This window comes from Oryctolagus cuniculus, chromosome 3 (genome assembly GCF_051225735.1).
Source record: "Oryctolagus cuniculus isolate XC-2025 breed Fujian yellow rabbit chromosome 3, ASM5122573v1, whole genome shotgun sequence".
NCBI lineage: Eukaryota > Metazoa > Chordata > Mammalia > Lagomorpha > Leporidae > Oryctolagus > Oryctolagus cuniculus.
The window spans coordinates 92884124-92899723 of NC_142869.1; the positions used below are offsets into that span (position 1 = coordinate 92884124).

The 15600-nt window shown below is 42.2% G+C and overlaps 1 protein-coding gene across 38 annotated transcripts in view; it reads right to left on the reverse strand.

Annotated features, from left to right (window-relative positions):
* Window positions 1-9366: 9366 nt before the first annotated feature.
* LYPD6B (LY6/PLAUR domain containing 6B) overlaps window positions 9367-15600 on the reverse strand; it is a 238395-nt gene continuing 232161 nt past the window's right edge. For 37 of the 38 annotated variants that reach the window (XM_051848716.3, XM_008258571.5, XM_017342840.4 and 34 more), the window contains 2 exons: window positions 11477-11607; window positions 9367-10094 (listed from right to left, as the gene is read on the reverse strand). In XM_051848716.3, coding sequence (XP_051704676.3) covers window positions 9930-10094; window positions 11477-11607 — 296 coding nt within the window. In that variant the 3' untranslated portion in view covers window positions 9367-9929. Of the gene's footprint in view, window positions 10095-11476; window positions 11608-15600 lie in introns of those variants that run through there. The other variant, XM_089329176.1, reaches the window with a different exon arrangement.

Below are 15600 nucleotides of genomic sequence, written 5' to 3' on the forward strand. Positions count from 1 at the left end.
TGAATAATTCTAACCAACTAATGAAAACGAAGTGAAATCTCTGTGAGGAAAATGAAGTCAATTTAATGGGGTGCAAGAGGAACATCTTATTGACTTCAAAACCACAGAAAATATAAAGGGTACAGCATAAAAGCTAACTCATTGGGCTTGAGATAAATGAGAATAATATAAATTCATATTTGTTTGAAGCACTTGCTGAAGAGCAAATACTTTTAAAAGTCAGTGCTTGGTTCCCCTGTGATGCCAAAGAGGTAGATGGGGAATAAATAATAGGCACAAATGAGAAATCAAATGCTGGTGAGGCTAAGTACTTTATGAAAAAATTCCATGGATTCAATTCAACTGGTTTTTATTTTGGGGCAAAGTCATGGTTTGGCTGCTGTTGGCCCTGGTACAAGGAACTGCAGCTTGGCTTGATGGGAGGTAGGAGAGAAAACAACTAAAGACTCTGTGTGCCCAATTTAGTGTTTATAATAATCTCTTGTCCCTATGCTCAGGTCATGTCCAGTTCTTCAAGGACTACATTTCAAGGTTTGAGAACTTCTAGACTCTAGACTCCTCTATCTAGTCCCCCTGCCCTCCCCCGCAACACACCTGTTTATTTTTATCAAGGAATCCATCAGAGGTTAGTTTCTAACTAACCTATACAAAGCACGAATACATCAAAAGCTGGATACAATTATAGGGTCTTAGAAACTCTTCATGAAAAAGTAGGACTTTGGTTATGTGGAGCAAAACAAGGAGTGAAAAGAGCCCAGTTCTTAAATAGGTTAATGTATGAGCCATTTTGTAGTCCCATCTTATAAATAATTCCCCTTCACTTTGAATGATCTATACATCATCCATCCATCTTCCACCCAGGAAAACAGTTAAGTAGTAAAAGACAATCTCGGCCGGCGCCATGGCTCACTAGGCTAATCTTCCACCTTGCGGCGCCAGCACACCGGGTTCTAGTCCCAGTTGGGGCGCCGGATTCTGTCCCGGTTGTCCCTCTTCCAGGCCAGCTCTCTGCTGTGGCTAGGGAGTGCAGTGGAGGATGGCCCAAGTCCTTGGGCCCTGCACCCACATGGGAGACCAGGAGAAGCACCTGGCTCCTGGCTTTGGATCAGCGCTATGTGCCAGCCGCAGTGGCCATTGGAGGGTGAACCAACGGCAAAAGGAAGACCTTTCTCTCTGTCTCTCTCTCTTTCTCACTGTCCACTCTGCCTGTCAGAAAAAAAAAAAAAAGACAAGACAAGACAATCTCATTCAAAACCCTGGTCACATGTTTCTTTTCTGGGCCAAGTGTCTAGCATGCTAAGGCACAGGTCATTAAAACCTTGGTTGTTTACAAACTCTCAGAAGAGCTTCAGCAGCCAAAGCTCCCCAGTGGTAAGAGCCACTTGGCCAATCTTGACCCCAGATTTAGGGTCCTGCTGAACCTTAGCAGAGATTCCAAGACAGCAAGCATTACAAAGCCCTCTGCATGTGTGGTTTTCCTACTCGTCACACAAACCTCAGATTATACTTCTCCTGAAGGCACTGTGGACTTCTCTGAGAACAAGAATTAAATGCTTATTAAAATTCTGCAGGTGTTTCCTGGGAACGGCATCCCATGTACCATGGCAAAGTCCTTGCATGGTTAGCACAAACACTTATCCACCTCTGACAAGAGACATCAAACCACTTCAGGTAATTGCATTTACAGAGCAGCTGATAATGAAACAGGGAAGATTTGGCCCTGCTACCTGCCTTGTTTAAAAAGTAGATAAGACCTAGCATTCTTTTTTCTTCCAAAACAAAGTTTTGCCTCAAACTATTTATTTGATTGTTTTCTCTCTAACCATGAACTCTGTTCCTTTGTTTGCAATATGTGCTTCATTATCTTATTTAATCATGGATTATCTTTCCACTTAATTAAACTCACTTTTCACTTTGAAAATTTGCATTAAAAAGAAAAACACAGATGTCATGTAGAATTATTCCACTAATCTATTTTATCAGTCAAATAATCACTCCTTGCCTCCAGGTAGCTAAAGATGAGACATTGCTGCAACTGTGATCAAAATCTTTCTCCTGTCTTCCCTTAAATTCCTGAATTTTGAAAGTTAGTTAAGCATAAAAGTGCCAGACCCTGAATATAACTAAGAAAACAGCTTCCTAATCAGTGTCAGAGTTACCATTAATTACAAAAAAAAGAACCCATCAAAAGAAAGGCAAATTTATCTAAGTTAGACAGAATACTGTATATTTCTTTAGTTTACTTTTCAATTTAGTTTTATCTTCATTTTCCTTTGTTAGGTAAGATGCAGGTAGATTTTCCTTGAGGATCTGTCCATATCTCCAACAATTAAAGATATTTTTGGTGCATAAATGAATTTTAGTGTAAATCCATGGGCTAAACTAAGGACAAACACTTAACATTCAGAACTCATTTCTGACTCAAGATCGATTTCATAAAAATCTAGAAATAATTAAAAATACAGTGGCTGACTTCTTCAAAGGGTTCTTCGGAGGACATTTAAAAAGAGGAAACAAGAAGGCAATCGTTAGAAAACATGGCGTTTTTTTAGGGAGATTACTGATGCCATAAACAAGAGTGTCAAATTGTTAAGTCAACAACAGGAGTCACTGTGTACTTACTTCTCATGTGGGATCTGTCCTTAGTGTGTTGTCCAATGTGAAGTAATGCTATAACTAGTACTAAAACAGTATTTTACACTTTGTGTTTCTGTGTGGGTGCAAACTGATGAAATCTTTACTTAATATATACTGAATTGATCTTCTGTATATAAAGATAATTGAAAATGAATCTTGATGTGAATGGAATGGGAGAGGGAGCAGGAGATGGGAGGGGTGTGAGTGGGAGGGAAATTATGGGGGGGGAAGCCATTGTAATCCATTAACTGTACTTTGGAAATTTATATTTACTAAATAAAAAATTAAAAATAAATAAATAAATAAATAAATAAAAAACATGGCGTTTTTGATTTGCTTTCAGGTGAGTCCTAAGGAGTGTTGGGCTTGATTGGATTAATTCTGGACACTGATGAAGAGTCAGCAACCATAGGAACAAAATCAGAGTATCTGGTGCTTCCCCTTTTTAAATCAGTTTCTACATTCCCTGCTCAACTCACATTCATCTAGCATGTATTTATTAAATGTCCAAGATATTGCATATATTTTAATGGTCACATTTTTGCAGGTTCCCCCTCATAGCTCTCTACATTTGTAAGGTGGTGTTGGCTAAATAAAGTATGTACTATGAAACCCAGATGCTCCATGAAGAACAAGTCCTCTCATGGAATAAATTGGGAACTACTGTGTGTTCTCTCCAGCCTATGTAGATTTACAAGGTAGATTAATCAAAAAAGAGTATGGTGGGGAATGCAGTAGCCAGAGATGCGTCTTTCTAGCCAGCTGTGTGCTCTGGGCAAATCTGCACAGCACGGGAAGACCCAGTCCTCTCAAGTCTGACATGACAGTGAAGTAGGCAGGCATACAGGTTAAAATCAATTAGCTTTGTGAGCTGGAAGACCACGCCTTCATCACGCCCCTGTGTGACCTCCTGCCCCTACCTGCCCACACCTGAGTAGCCACCAGCCAATCAGGTTAATTAACCACTCCCCTTTGAGAGTGGATTAAAAGCCTGGGACTCTCTTATTTTCCTTGGCTTCTTGCCAGAAGGGGGCTGGTTGTAGCCCTGAGCCTTCAGGGCGCATGGCCTTTGGGCCACCAGCCCTAGACTTCCTGGCCTAGATGCTCCTCCACGTGGCTGGTTCCTGGGTATGAACCCAGATTTACCTCTCTCTCTCTCTCTCAGATAAGGCTCTCACTTTCCTATGCATCTTTCACACCGAATAAAAGCTTAAAATGTACCATGCTGCTTCATTTATTTATGCAGGCGTTTAGAATTCTTCTCTAAATATTAGGCAAGAACCCTCTCAGGATTATTAATATTGGAGATTTATTAATAAGCGTATGGTGATATGTGGCACCCCAGATGGCACTTCTGGGGAACTTTCAGGGGCCACATTTTTGTATATATTTTAGGGGGTCATTTCTGATTTCAACAGCATTACCTCCCCACACAGCTCACACTGAGGCATCTGTAGAAGATATTGCTAGCTGCCCATTCAGATCCATTTCTTCCTACCTCCTTTCTAATTTTGATGTGTTCAGACACCTGTCTGACCTGCACCACACATGCCTCAGGGGGCACTGACCTGCCTTTAGGAAACCACATCTTTTTGCTTGCAATTTGCACAGAGCCTGGGTAAAGACATTTCTTTGAGAGCTTCCAGCAGCATCCCCCCAGATATTGAGTGAGAATGAAGGAGTTGAGAGCCCAAAAATCAAAACAAAACAAAACAAAAAACCCAGCAGAATCACTGTATTAAGTCCACCTTGAAACCTACTCTCCCTCTGGACTTCCAGTTACCTGCCAAGAAATTTACTTATGACAATTTGGTTGGGGCTGTTAGAGTTGAGCTCACTCAATGGGTACAGCACTGTATATATATAAAAAAAATACCTTCCTGTCTGGTCTTTGAAAACTCTTGCAGAACCTATCTCCAGACCCTGCTCGCTCCATGTTGTCTGTCCTCCTCTGAGGACTTGCACTGGGTCTGGTGCTGAGTTTGTGCTCAGCCCTGTAACAGGCTTAGCTTGTCCTTTGCCTTGCATTACTTCTTTCTGCCTTGGCTATGACTCTCAGGGACTACATTGACGCTCAGATACCTGGAAATCCTGCTTGCTTGGAAGCAGACTCAGGCTTCCTGCCCAGGGCTCACACTTGTCCCCAAATCCCTTGACCATTCTTGATGTAGCATCCATTCCAGGTGCTCTCCAGGTATCCCCAGCCCCTTAGATGGAACCAACTTTCATGTACTTAAAAAGTCCTTATGTGGAGGTTTGGAAAACGTATGATGTTCTCAGCATAGAACTCCACAGCTTGTGCTGAGACGTTGGCCTTAAGATGCCTTAATGATGCCCTTAGACTACTAGTGTTAGAATCACTAAGATCAAAATTAGATGCGTGTTGGGCCGGTGCTGTGGCTCACTAGGCTAATCCTCTACCTGTGGTGCCGGCACCCCGGGTTCTAGTCCCGGTTGGGGCGCCGGATTCTGTCCTGGTTGCCCCTCTTCCAGTCCAGCTCTCTGCTGTGGCCCAGGAGGGTAGTGAAGGATGGCCCAGGTCCTTGGGCCCTGCACCCGCATGGGAGACCAGGAGGAAGCACCTGGTTTCTGGTTTCAGATCGGCGCAGTGCGCCATCCGCAACACACTGGCCGTAGCAGCCACTTGGGGGTGAACCAACAGAAAAAGGAAGCCCTTTCTCTCTCTCTCTCTCTCTCATTGTCTAACTCTGCCTGTCAAAAATAAAAATCAGATGCTTGTTAAAAAATGCAGATTCTCAGAAGCACTGGGAGTATTCCTGCAGCTGAACTGGAGAGGCCCTATTTTTACCAGACCAAACTATGGTTATCTCACTCTCTGAATCAGCACAGACAGCTCAGCCTCCAGGCTTAGCTTCTAATGATATATAGGCCAAGGCAATGACAGAGGGAGGCTGGGAAGGAGAGAGAATTATGAAGAAGGGAGAGTAGGAGGTGGGATAGAAAGGTGCTGAATGATTTTGGATGTACAGTAGTGGAACTGTACATAAAGGCACCCTCAAGTGACCACGGGCATTTGTTTTTGTAGTTCCTTCACTTTCACCTTTGCACATCCACTAGTTTTTGTCTTCTGGCATGATTTGTACCCAGCCATACCCGGCATCACAATGTAACCTTCTACAAATCACACAGTTGACAACAGCAAGGCAAAAATATAATGTCCAAGAGCCAAAGGTCAGAGCATACTTTTGTTAGCTGGCAACTTACATGTCACAAAAATTTTGCCTTGAAGTTATTTCACAAATGTGAAATATGTTTTCAGATTCCATACCGTATCTCTCCTTCCAAGTCTGTGTTGCTCCTCTCATGCTTTGCATGGCCTGATAAGCTCTTTCCCATTGGCCTAATAAACTTAACCCACTTTCTGTCACATGAAATATATTTTCCCCAGGGGCTGACATGACAGAATTCATGTTCTGTGGAAAATAACACCTGTGCTTGCTGATTGTCAGCTTCACTCAGAGTTGAATTTGGGAAGAGTTTACACGTAGTCAGAGCAAAAAAAGTTCTAGGAGCCATTTTCTTTCTTTCAAAAAACCATTGATTAAATCAGAATTCTAGGATGCAGACCTATTCAAAATGGACTTGTGATAGGCCTTCCTCATATTCATGGTTAATCCCCTTATCCCTTTATAAAAACAAATCTATTTATTCCCCTTCTTTCCTATCCCCCTACTCGATTTCTCATATGACATTATGTTTCTCATTTTCTTATTGACTAGGGACAAATTAGTCTGGGATTTGGGGTACATGGTCATTCCAGTTCCCTATGCAATAGACTGAAAAAAAAATCATTCCAGGCCCTCTAATGATTGGATTTAGCTTGTCAAATACCTTGACAAGAGCACAGTTTCACCTGAGTGTGCACAGGGCTCTCAGATGAGAAGTCAGTGGTCATGTGTTGGAGTGTGGACCTCCGGTCAGCAACATTATCTTCCCCCTTTATTCTTTCATTTGGTGGTTTCCAAAGTGGTTGGGTATCAGAGTCACTTGAGCAGTTTGTGAAAAATGCAGCTTTTCTGGCTCACTCCAGTCATAAAGAACATCTGATTTTTGAAGTTGGGGCCCAGAAGCATAATTTTAAAAGAAAATAAATAAGGTCCCTGAGGGATTCTCAGGCAGCCACGATGGAGCATTTATTGAAGACTTGTGGGAAGCTCTTCTCTGGTCCAGTGGTCCTTGAACTTCTGCATGTATCAGAAGCACCTGGAGGCCTTGTTAGAGCACAGATGGAATTCTCAGAGTTGCTGCTTCAGTAGGTCTGAGATGAGTTTGAGAATTTGCATTTCTAACAAGATTCCAATTGATGCTGACGCTATCTGTCTAGGGACCCCACTTTGTGGAGCATGCCTCTGGTTCACATGTTTATTACCATTAGTGTTTCTATCATGTGGCTGTAACTGGGCTTAAGAAGGATCCACTCAGGTAGGAAGTCACACACCTGGCTGAGTCCCCAACTGCCCGGGAAATATTCATATTTTAACATTCAGTTTTAGGGGTGATGGTTAGATGTCACCTCAGATCTACTGAATCAATGTTTCTAGGATTTCCTGGGAATTTGTTTAGAAGTGACCCAGAGGGGGCTAATTTTTTTCAAGGAGTTGAAACCATGTTCTTGTGTAAGCCAGACTTGTGAATCCATGAATAACTTGCTCGGCAAAGAAACGTACTTGATGCCTATCTGAAGTTCAAATGTAATGAGGCATCCTCTATTTTTATTTGGAATCCCTGGTTGACTTGGCTATCTTCGACATGAGCTTAGTTCCTGGTTCTTACCATGTCCCTGTTTAAAATGTTCTAGGGAGTTGGGGTGAAAAGCAGAACTACAAAACATGAAGTGTGGGTTAGAGAAAATTAAGATGTTTCCTTGGGAAAGAAACACACACACACACACATACCCTACAAAGGAAAATTCATTAATCTAAACAGCAGAAACAAAATAAGAAAAAAAATTTACTGTCTACTAATTTTTTTTAACCAGATACTTCATCAATTACACAGTCAAAAGAAACCCTGGGGAATAAAAAGATACCAAAAATGCTATTAAAATGTTCCAAGTGAAACCATATATAATTAATTTCAAACAAGCATAAGCTATGAAAACGCAAATACTTCAAGGTGCTGAGTGAAAGGCAGGATAAATCTCCACCAGGCTTCCAAACTTATGCTTCCAGGTGAGTCTAAGGTTGTGTCAGAGACAGGGAAATAATGATGTCTGCTCCCTCCCTGTTTTATGGGAAGCTAAAGAGCCTTAAGATGAGGCATTCCCAGTACACATCAAGGATAAGAAGTGACATAAATACAGCCTCTGACATCAACACATAACTACTAAGAGGCAGAATCAAATAAATGGAACAAACAAAACACAGGGCGTAGGAGTTTGGCACACTGGTTTATACACTAGGATGCCAGCATTTCATATGTAAATACCTGGCTTCTAGTTCCCATTCTACTTCTGATTCCAGCTCCCTACTAATGCATACTATGGGAGGCAGTAGCAGTCAATGGCTCAAGTACCTGGGTCCCTGTCACTCACATTGGAGACCCAAATAGAATTTTTGGTTCCTGGCTTCAGCTTGGTCCAGTCATGGATGTCCTGGTTATCTCGAAATGGAAGACCTGTGTCCCTCCCTCCCTTTCAAATAAATCAATTTTTTTAAAAAGATGAAAAAAATCAGTGCTACAAAAGACAAAGAAAACAATGGAAGTGATGTGACAAACCATTGCCCAGATAGAGCAACCACCCCTGGCTCCACGGTTCCTGCAAAGAAAGCAGTTTTCTCCATAGGCAACCTTGACCTCATGCAGCTTAGAGGTCAGTGAATATCTTCTGTAAATGGCAAAATAGCAACACTTTCAGCCTTTCAGCCTCTGTACACCATCATTCTGTGCTGCATCCATGCAAGCATGCCATTATAGCATGAAAGCGGACACAGCCATCTCATAACAAATGGACATAGCTGTGCACCAATAAAACTTTATGTATAAAAATAGACGGTATGAAAAATCAGATGATGGAACAGATCTGGCCTGTGGACCGTAGCTGGCCAACCCATGTCACATGTGAGTCCATGGAGCTGGGACTGCATCATGAGTAGATTCTACAGAATACCCAGCATTCTAATGATGCATTATTAATTAGGGGGAAAAAGTCATTCCATTAAGTCATCATTATACATGCAAGTGAAGAGCGTATAAAAGTCAGCCCAGAGTGTGAAGGCAGGAAGTTAGGATTCTAGAAACAAGGAGATGATGCTCATTTGAAATTATGAAATTGTGTCATACAAAATGGAAACAGAAGGAGACAACTCGACAAAACACTGCAGCATGTGTTTGGGGAGGATGTCTTGGCCAACCTGACATTGAGATAGAGAGGTGACTGTTTGGGCCATAGGAGCCTTTTGGCCATTTTCCTGGACTAGGGCTCATTAAGCCGCTATGGCTAAGGGTGCGTCAGGTGATAACATGTCATCTTACCTACTCTGGGAGGTTTCCCAACTATCACAGTTCACTAGGCTTACATTTAGCATCCCCAAAATGTCCTTCCTGAAGAAGAAAAATACAAAGCCACTTTGGCGTAGAATCTCATCCTTGAAGCCAGCATATGTCATCTATGGTGCCTGGAAACAAAACCTCAGTGACTTCCTGCATGACACTGGTAAGTGTGTTCCCTCAGGTGCCTCATGTCAATCAAGAAGCACACAGAGTACATTTTTATACTGTATAATTTAAGAGCTTTATTCCCTTCCCCCCCCCCCACATGCACACACAATTACAAACAGATTTCATATTCGTTCAGTTGGAAGTTTTCCTCCTACAGGTGCCTTTCTTACTGACTCTTCTGTCAGCAGGTTAGCTGCTTTCTCCTGGGGGCAAGGGTTAGGTTTCACAGAGACTCCAAGCTAATCGCAGAAACAAGAGAGTCTGACCCAGTAGCTTCTCAGTGAGTCCATGAGGTCAAGAAGTCCTTTCAGCGACAGGCCTGGAAGGCAGGGAAGAGTCAGGCTACTGAAACCTGTCAGAGATGCTGGCAGGATTCTCCGGCAGAACTGACAGAGACAGCCCCTGTGACCAGAAAGGCTGGAGGTCAAACAGTCCCATCCTCAATGCATGCCTCAAATGGGAGCATCTTAATGGATCACACCTCTGGCTTTCGTGTTGGGGTCCATGTGCCCTCATCACCAAGTGCAAGATCGATCTTCACTCCTCGGTTCACAACATTTTTGGTTTGTGCTTCAGAGGGCTGCTCTCTGCCTCTCCCAGGAATGACGGTCTCAGAGCAAGGGAAGCAGGAAGAGCCAGGCAAGCGCTGGCAGGTAGGGTGTGCAGGCACTGCTGCCGGACGTCCTCTGGGCGTGCATCACGGCGAAGACTGCATTAGTGTGGTTGGTGGGCAATTCCACATTGCAGATCATTCCTTCACAGCAAGACCTACACTCCTGTTACAGACGGAAGCGGAGAGGGCAAAGAGTGGATAACGGGGAAAAGGGGCAAGGCGTTAAACAGAGAGAAATAGAATGACAGCTCTATCTGAAGACAGACAAGGAGAGCTGGTTATCCAGGCTAAGTGTCACCCACACCCCTGGCATGCTCTCTTCTCTGCCCTGTCCATGGGGAGAAAAGAGGCAAAGACCATCTTAGGTCTTTTCATCCTGTGATTTATCTGTGTCAAATCCAAGCATAATCAAGACCAACAAAAAGAAGGGAAACTTAACAGGACTACTTGATTGAGTCAACAAATCTCAAGGTTTGTAAGGGGAAAATGAAAGCTTGGAACCTTTTGGGTTAGTCATTGATTTTCTCTCTCAGTACTACTTGTTAGGGGATAATAATGGCTCTCAATTGTCTATGCTCACACCTGATTCCTATCATTTCAGCAGCAACAGTCTGCTAATTATAGCTGCTGAGTAGTGAAAAAGGATTGGGCCCTAAGAACATAAGGAATAGGGGAAACAATCTCCTATCACAATACCAATGTGTGCCTCATACAGTTCCTCAGTCCGATACCCAGCCATTCACGGAGACTTCCAGGATGGCCAGGTAAGATAAAGGCATCAAGTCTAAGCATCTGTATCAGTGATTCTCAACCTGAGGTTCAGTCTGGAGTACCCTTTACCACCACAAATATAACATGGATTCTACAAAAGTGATCTGTGTAGCCAGAGCTGATGCCATAGAACCATTTTCTATGTTTATCATCTATGTCAAATTCTAAAACCTCATGCAGTGAACATACTTTCTAGTAATTCTTTCTCAAACATTTCAAGATCCCAGGCATATAAGCGAGTAAAAGTTTATTTGAAACGATCAAATGAGAAACTTGTACAGACAAATTGATCTAAAATGTATCTACAGTTCATTGTATTGGACTGAGACTAATCTTGCAGACTCTTATGTCCTCATCTAGGCAGAGATGGCAGTTGAGACAAGGTGTACTCAGTAAGAGTACCATCCAACTTCCCTGTGCAGTGTGCTTGGGAACCCCCAGCCATTGAATGCACCATCTGAGTTGGGCTCTGGAGTGCTTCTTTGGTGGTTTGTTTTTAGACAACCAGAGCTGGCTTCAGAGCCTGAATCTAGGTTTTAGGTCTGGAGTCTGTGGATTATCATTCATTTTTAGGGACATCATATCTTGGTAAAGGACAAAAATGTTCAACTCCCTTTTGGTCTCCATCTGATCACAGTAATTAAATCTTTCCTTCAAAATATAAATATGTTCAGCACATTACTTATCCTTCCTGCCTCTTTCATAATTTATAACCTACCATCTGACACAGAAACTTTACACACGCACACTCATACATACACACATGATCCTCACCGTGTGTTCAGAATCTCGGTTGTGGCGACAGCCAACAAAGTGACATTCACTCCTGGAGGCACATTTCTTGGTGATGGAAGTACTTCTTCCATGGCTGGTGAAGTGGTGAACTGTCAAACAGTACTGTGTATCTAGGCAACAGAAAATAATGCAGAAAAAAGCAATGTCATTTTCCACATTGTTGGCAAGAGATCCCTGAACAATCTTTTAGAATAGGTACCCACCCCTTGGTGCCAACTAAAGCTGAGAAAAAATTGTGCAAGCTCCTCATCAAAAACAGAGGTCTTGGGGACAGTGTTTGGCATAGTAGTCAGGAAGTCAGTTATAACACCACCTATGTCCCATGCCAGAGTATCTGGGTTTAACTAGCTTCCTGCTACTACAGACCCTGGGAGGCAGCAGTGCTGGTTTAAATAATTGTGTTCCTGCCAACCAGGTGGGAGACATGGATTGAGTTCCTGGCTCCCAGCTTCAGCTGGCTCGGCTCTGGCCATTGAGAAGTGAGTCAGAGGATGGGAAGTCTGTCCCTCAAATAAACTAATTTCTAAAAACCATGGATCTGCTCATTTAATGTGAAAATGTTTATGTTTCCGGACCTATCTCTCTCCCTCTAAAATAAAGTGAAAATTGTGAGTGTAAAATGCAATAGCCAGATTATGTACTTGTTGCTATTATCCAACATTTATTTCTTAAAAAAAAAAAGATGTATTTTATTTATTTGAAAGGCAGAGTTACAGAAAGAGATCTTCTTTCTGTTGATTCACTCAAATGGACACAATGGCTAGAGCCAAAACCAGGACCAGGAGTTTCTTCAAGGTCTCCAACTTGGGTACAGGGAACCAAGGACTTGGGCCATCCTCTGCTGGATGGGAATGGAACAGCCAAAACTTGAATTGACACCCATATGGGATGTCAGTGTCACACACGGCAGCTTTACCTGCTATGCCACATGCTGGCCCCCAACATTATATACTACGGGGCAATGTGGCAAACTAGAGTGAAAGGTAGGTGCTTCACATTTCTTATCTCATTCTTGTTCATCTGCAAATGCTACTAATATATTTGAAATTTTCCTCATCCCTGTATTTCCATTTTTTCTTTCTCTTTAACTCTTCTCTGTTTCCAGCCCATCCTTTGCTCAACACAGCAAGCAAAGTTCTTTTTTGGTAAATATTGGTATTATTTTCATTTTATTTGAAAGGGGGGGGATAGAAAGAGAGAGAGAGTGTTGGGGTAGGCCAAAGCCAGGAGCCTGGAACTCAGTCCAGGTCTTCCACATGGATGGCAGGGACCCAATTACTTGAGCTATCACCCCTGCATTCCCAGGTTGTGCATCAGCAGGAAGCTGGAGGAACCAGAGAGGAACTGGCACTAGAACCAGGCACTCCATTATGGGATGCAGGCATTCTAAGTGGCATCTTAACTGTTTCACCAAATGCCTGCCTCAGCTAGCTCATTTCTACATGGACTTACCCCCAAAGCTTTAATCACACACATTTTATTACTTGAGTTTCTTTCAGGAAAATAATTTCATTCAATATCCTAGGTCATTCTGCTTTGAATCTATAAAAGGGTCTTCAGACACTTCACGGAAAAATGTGTATTATGAAAAAACTACTCATGGACTTGAAAAATTTTTAAATTTATTTATTTATTTGAAAGGCAGAGTTACAGAGAAAAAGGGTGAGAGAGAGAAAGAGAGAGAGAGAGAGAGAGAGAGAGAGAATGAGAATCTTCCATCTGTTGGTTCAACCCCCAAATGACCTCAATGGAGCTGGGGCAGATTGAAGCCAGGAGCCTGGAACTCTATCCCATTTGTGTGGCAAGGGTGCAACACTTGGGCCATCTTCTGCTGCTTTCCCAGGCATATTATCAGGGAGCTGGACTGGAAGTGGAGCAGCCAGGACTCCAACCAGCACCCATATGGGGTGCCAGCATCCCAGGTGAAGGTTTAACCCAACGTGCCACAATGCCAACACCTAGGATCTCAAAACCTGTTCACCAAAAATAAACTTTTAATTTCATTTTCTTCGATAGGTATTTCAGGCCAGTGAAATTCTTCTTAGTTTAACCACAGCAGCAATGTCACTGCATAAGGAAACAACCGGACTGAAGTTGAGAAGATTGGGCTTACTTCTATATTCTCATTCAACCTTTACCATAGCCTTAAAGTGAGTCATACTGACATCTCATTTTACAGATAGAGACCTAGGCACATTTTCTACTGCCAAAATTAGAAATTGGGAGAAGCTAAAATCCTGACTGAAGCAGTTTTCTAGGATTTAGATTCTTAACTAGACAACAGTGCCTCTCCATTTAGTTGATATTAAACTAGACAATATTAAACTAGACAATGCAGTAGAGTGCTCTACAAGGATACCAATCTGCTGGGTTCGGTGTTTGACCTAGTGGTTAAGACAGCAGCTGGGACACCGGAACCCCATATCACAGTTCAATTCATGCCTCTGGCTCCAGACTCCACCTTCTTTCTAATGCAAACCCTCAGAGGCAGTGATGATGGCACAAATAATTAGGTGTCTGCCACCTGTACAAGAGCCTTGGTTTGAGTTCCTGGCTCCCAGATGCAGCCTGACTCAGCCCTAGCCATTGTGAGCAGCATATATGGGAGTTCCCTCTATGTCTCTCTGCCTCTGACTTCTGGGTTCAGAAGTAAAGTGATGGTTAAATGTTTGGGAGAAGGCCTTTTGATCTATACTCCAAACAAAGAATTGAAAATTGGCAGCTGTAAATGTTCATAGAGAATATGACAATAGGCCAAAGCAGCCTCAACATGTCAGCACAAAAGCCACGGAAAATAAAACAGGAAATGTCATTCTTGTTGTATCCTGTTACATTGGAAACCTCTTTTGACAACACTGACAGACCACAGAATTGAAGCTCTAAGGAGAAAAGGAAACTTAAGATGACAAAGAACAAAATCTGCAGGCCTGTTTGCCCCCACAAAATGGTTGACTATCAATTCCACAAATAATGACAAAGTAAAAAGTCAGAAATCAGACCCTCAGTTACAATCACAGATGGCTAATATCTTTGGGGTTTGACTAGCATGCATATGATCAAGAACACACTGTTGGGTCATGCTGGAATGCACGTGGCAGGGTTAACTCTCTTCCATCCTTTCCATCTCTGCCATTTTCTTGGTAGTATAAAGTGACAGTTTCCCCTGTTTACTCAAGTTTCAAAAGCAAACTCAGAAAGAGCTGTGCATGTTCCTTGCAAGCATGTTAAAATGGTTCTGGTTAGTGAATGACAAACTATATTGCTATGCACAGAACTGCTGGGGAACCGCTTTCATCGAATTCAAAATGGCACAGTTCATAAAGAGAAGGCTTAAGAGGTCACTCATCAATGCCTATTCTATGCCTGTTCTATCCCTTACCACTGAATTTTCAGGGGGAATTTAAAGTATATTGCTGAAGAATAATACCCACCCTCTGAAATATGTTCATAAATAGAGGGATCAACTAACCTTGAAAGCTTTGGAAAAACTAAATCTCTGTGAGAAATGTAGAAATGAATTCCTCAAATGCACACAGTCACACATGCACATGTACTCACAGGCACAAGCATGACTTAAGGGCAATCACCCTACAGAAGTGTAAAAGAACCTAAAGAACAGTATCTTGGTAATTAATTATTCTTAACAAATAATGGAAAGTACCATTCATATAGATGTCACAGCCATTTGTGTTAATTTACTCCATATGATTCTCAGTCCCAGAAGTCTCCAGTTTGCAGCCTTTATTGCCTCCACTCATTGGCTTTATCTGGTAAGGCTATTCCAGTGCTATAACTGATGTGGAATAGAAATTTCTGAAACATTCAAGGTCTAGTACTAGACCAAAACTAGTAATCTTTAATTCAGGAAGAGTTTTGGGGTTGTTTGTTTAAATGTTTTCTCAGCCTTTTACATATGAAAGCTTAAAAAAAGTACTACCTAAAATCTAAACAGCCAGATCTCCTTATAGTTCTAAGAGTTTTTCAATTCCAAGTCTTCCATCAGCACAGTCTCTCTGATTTACTTTCAAGTTTCTTTTTTTTTAAGTTTCTTTGTATTAAACCATTCAACTTCCTGCTACTTCTGTCCCTACCAAACTAGTCCA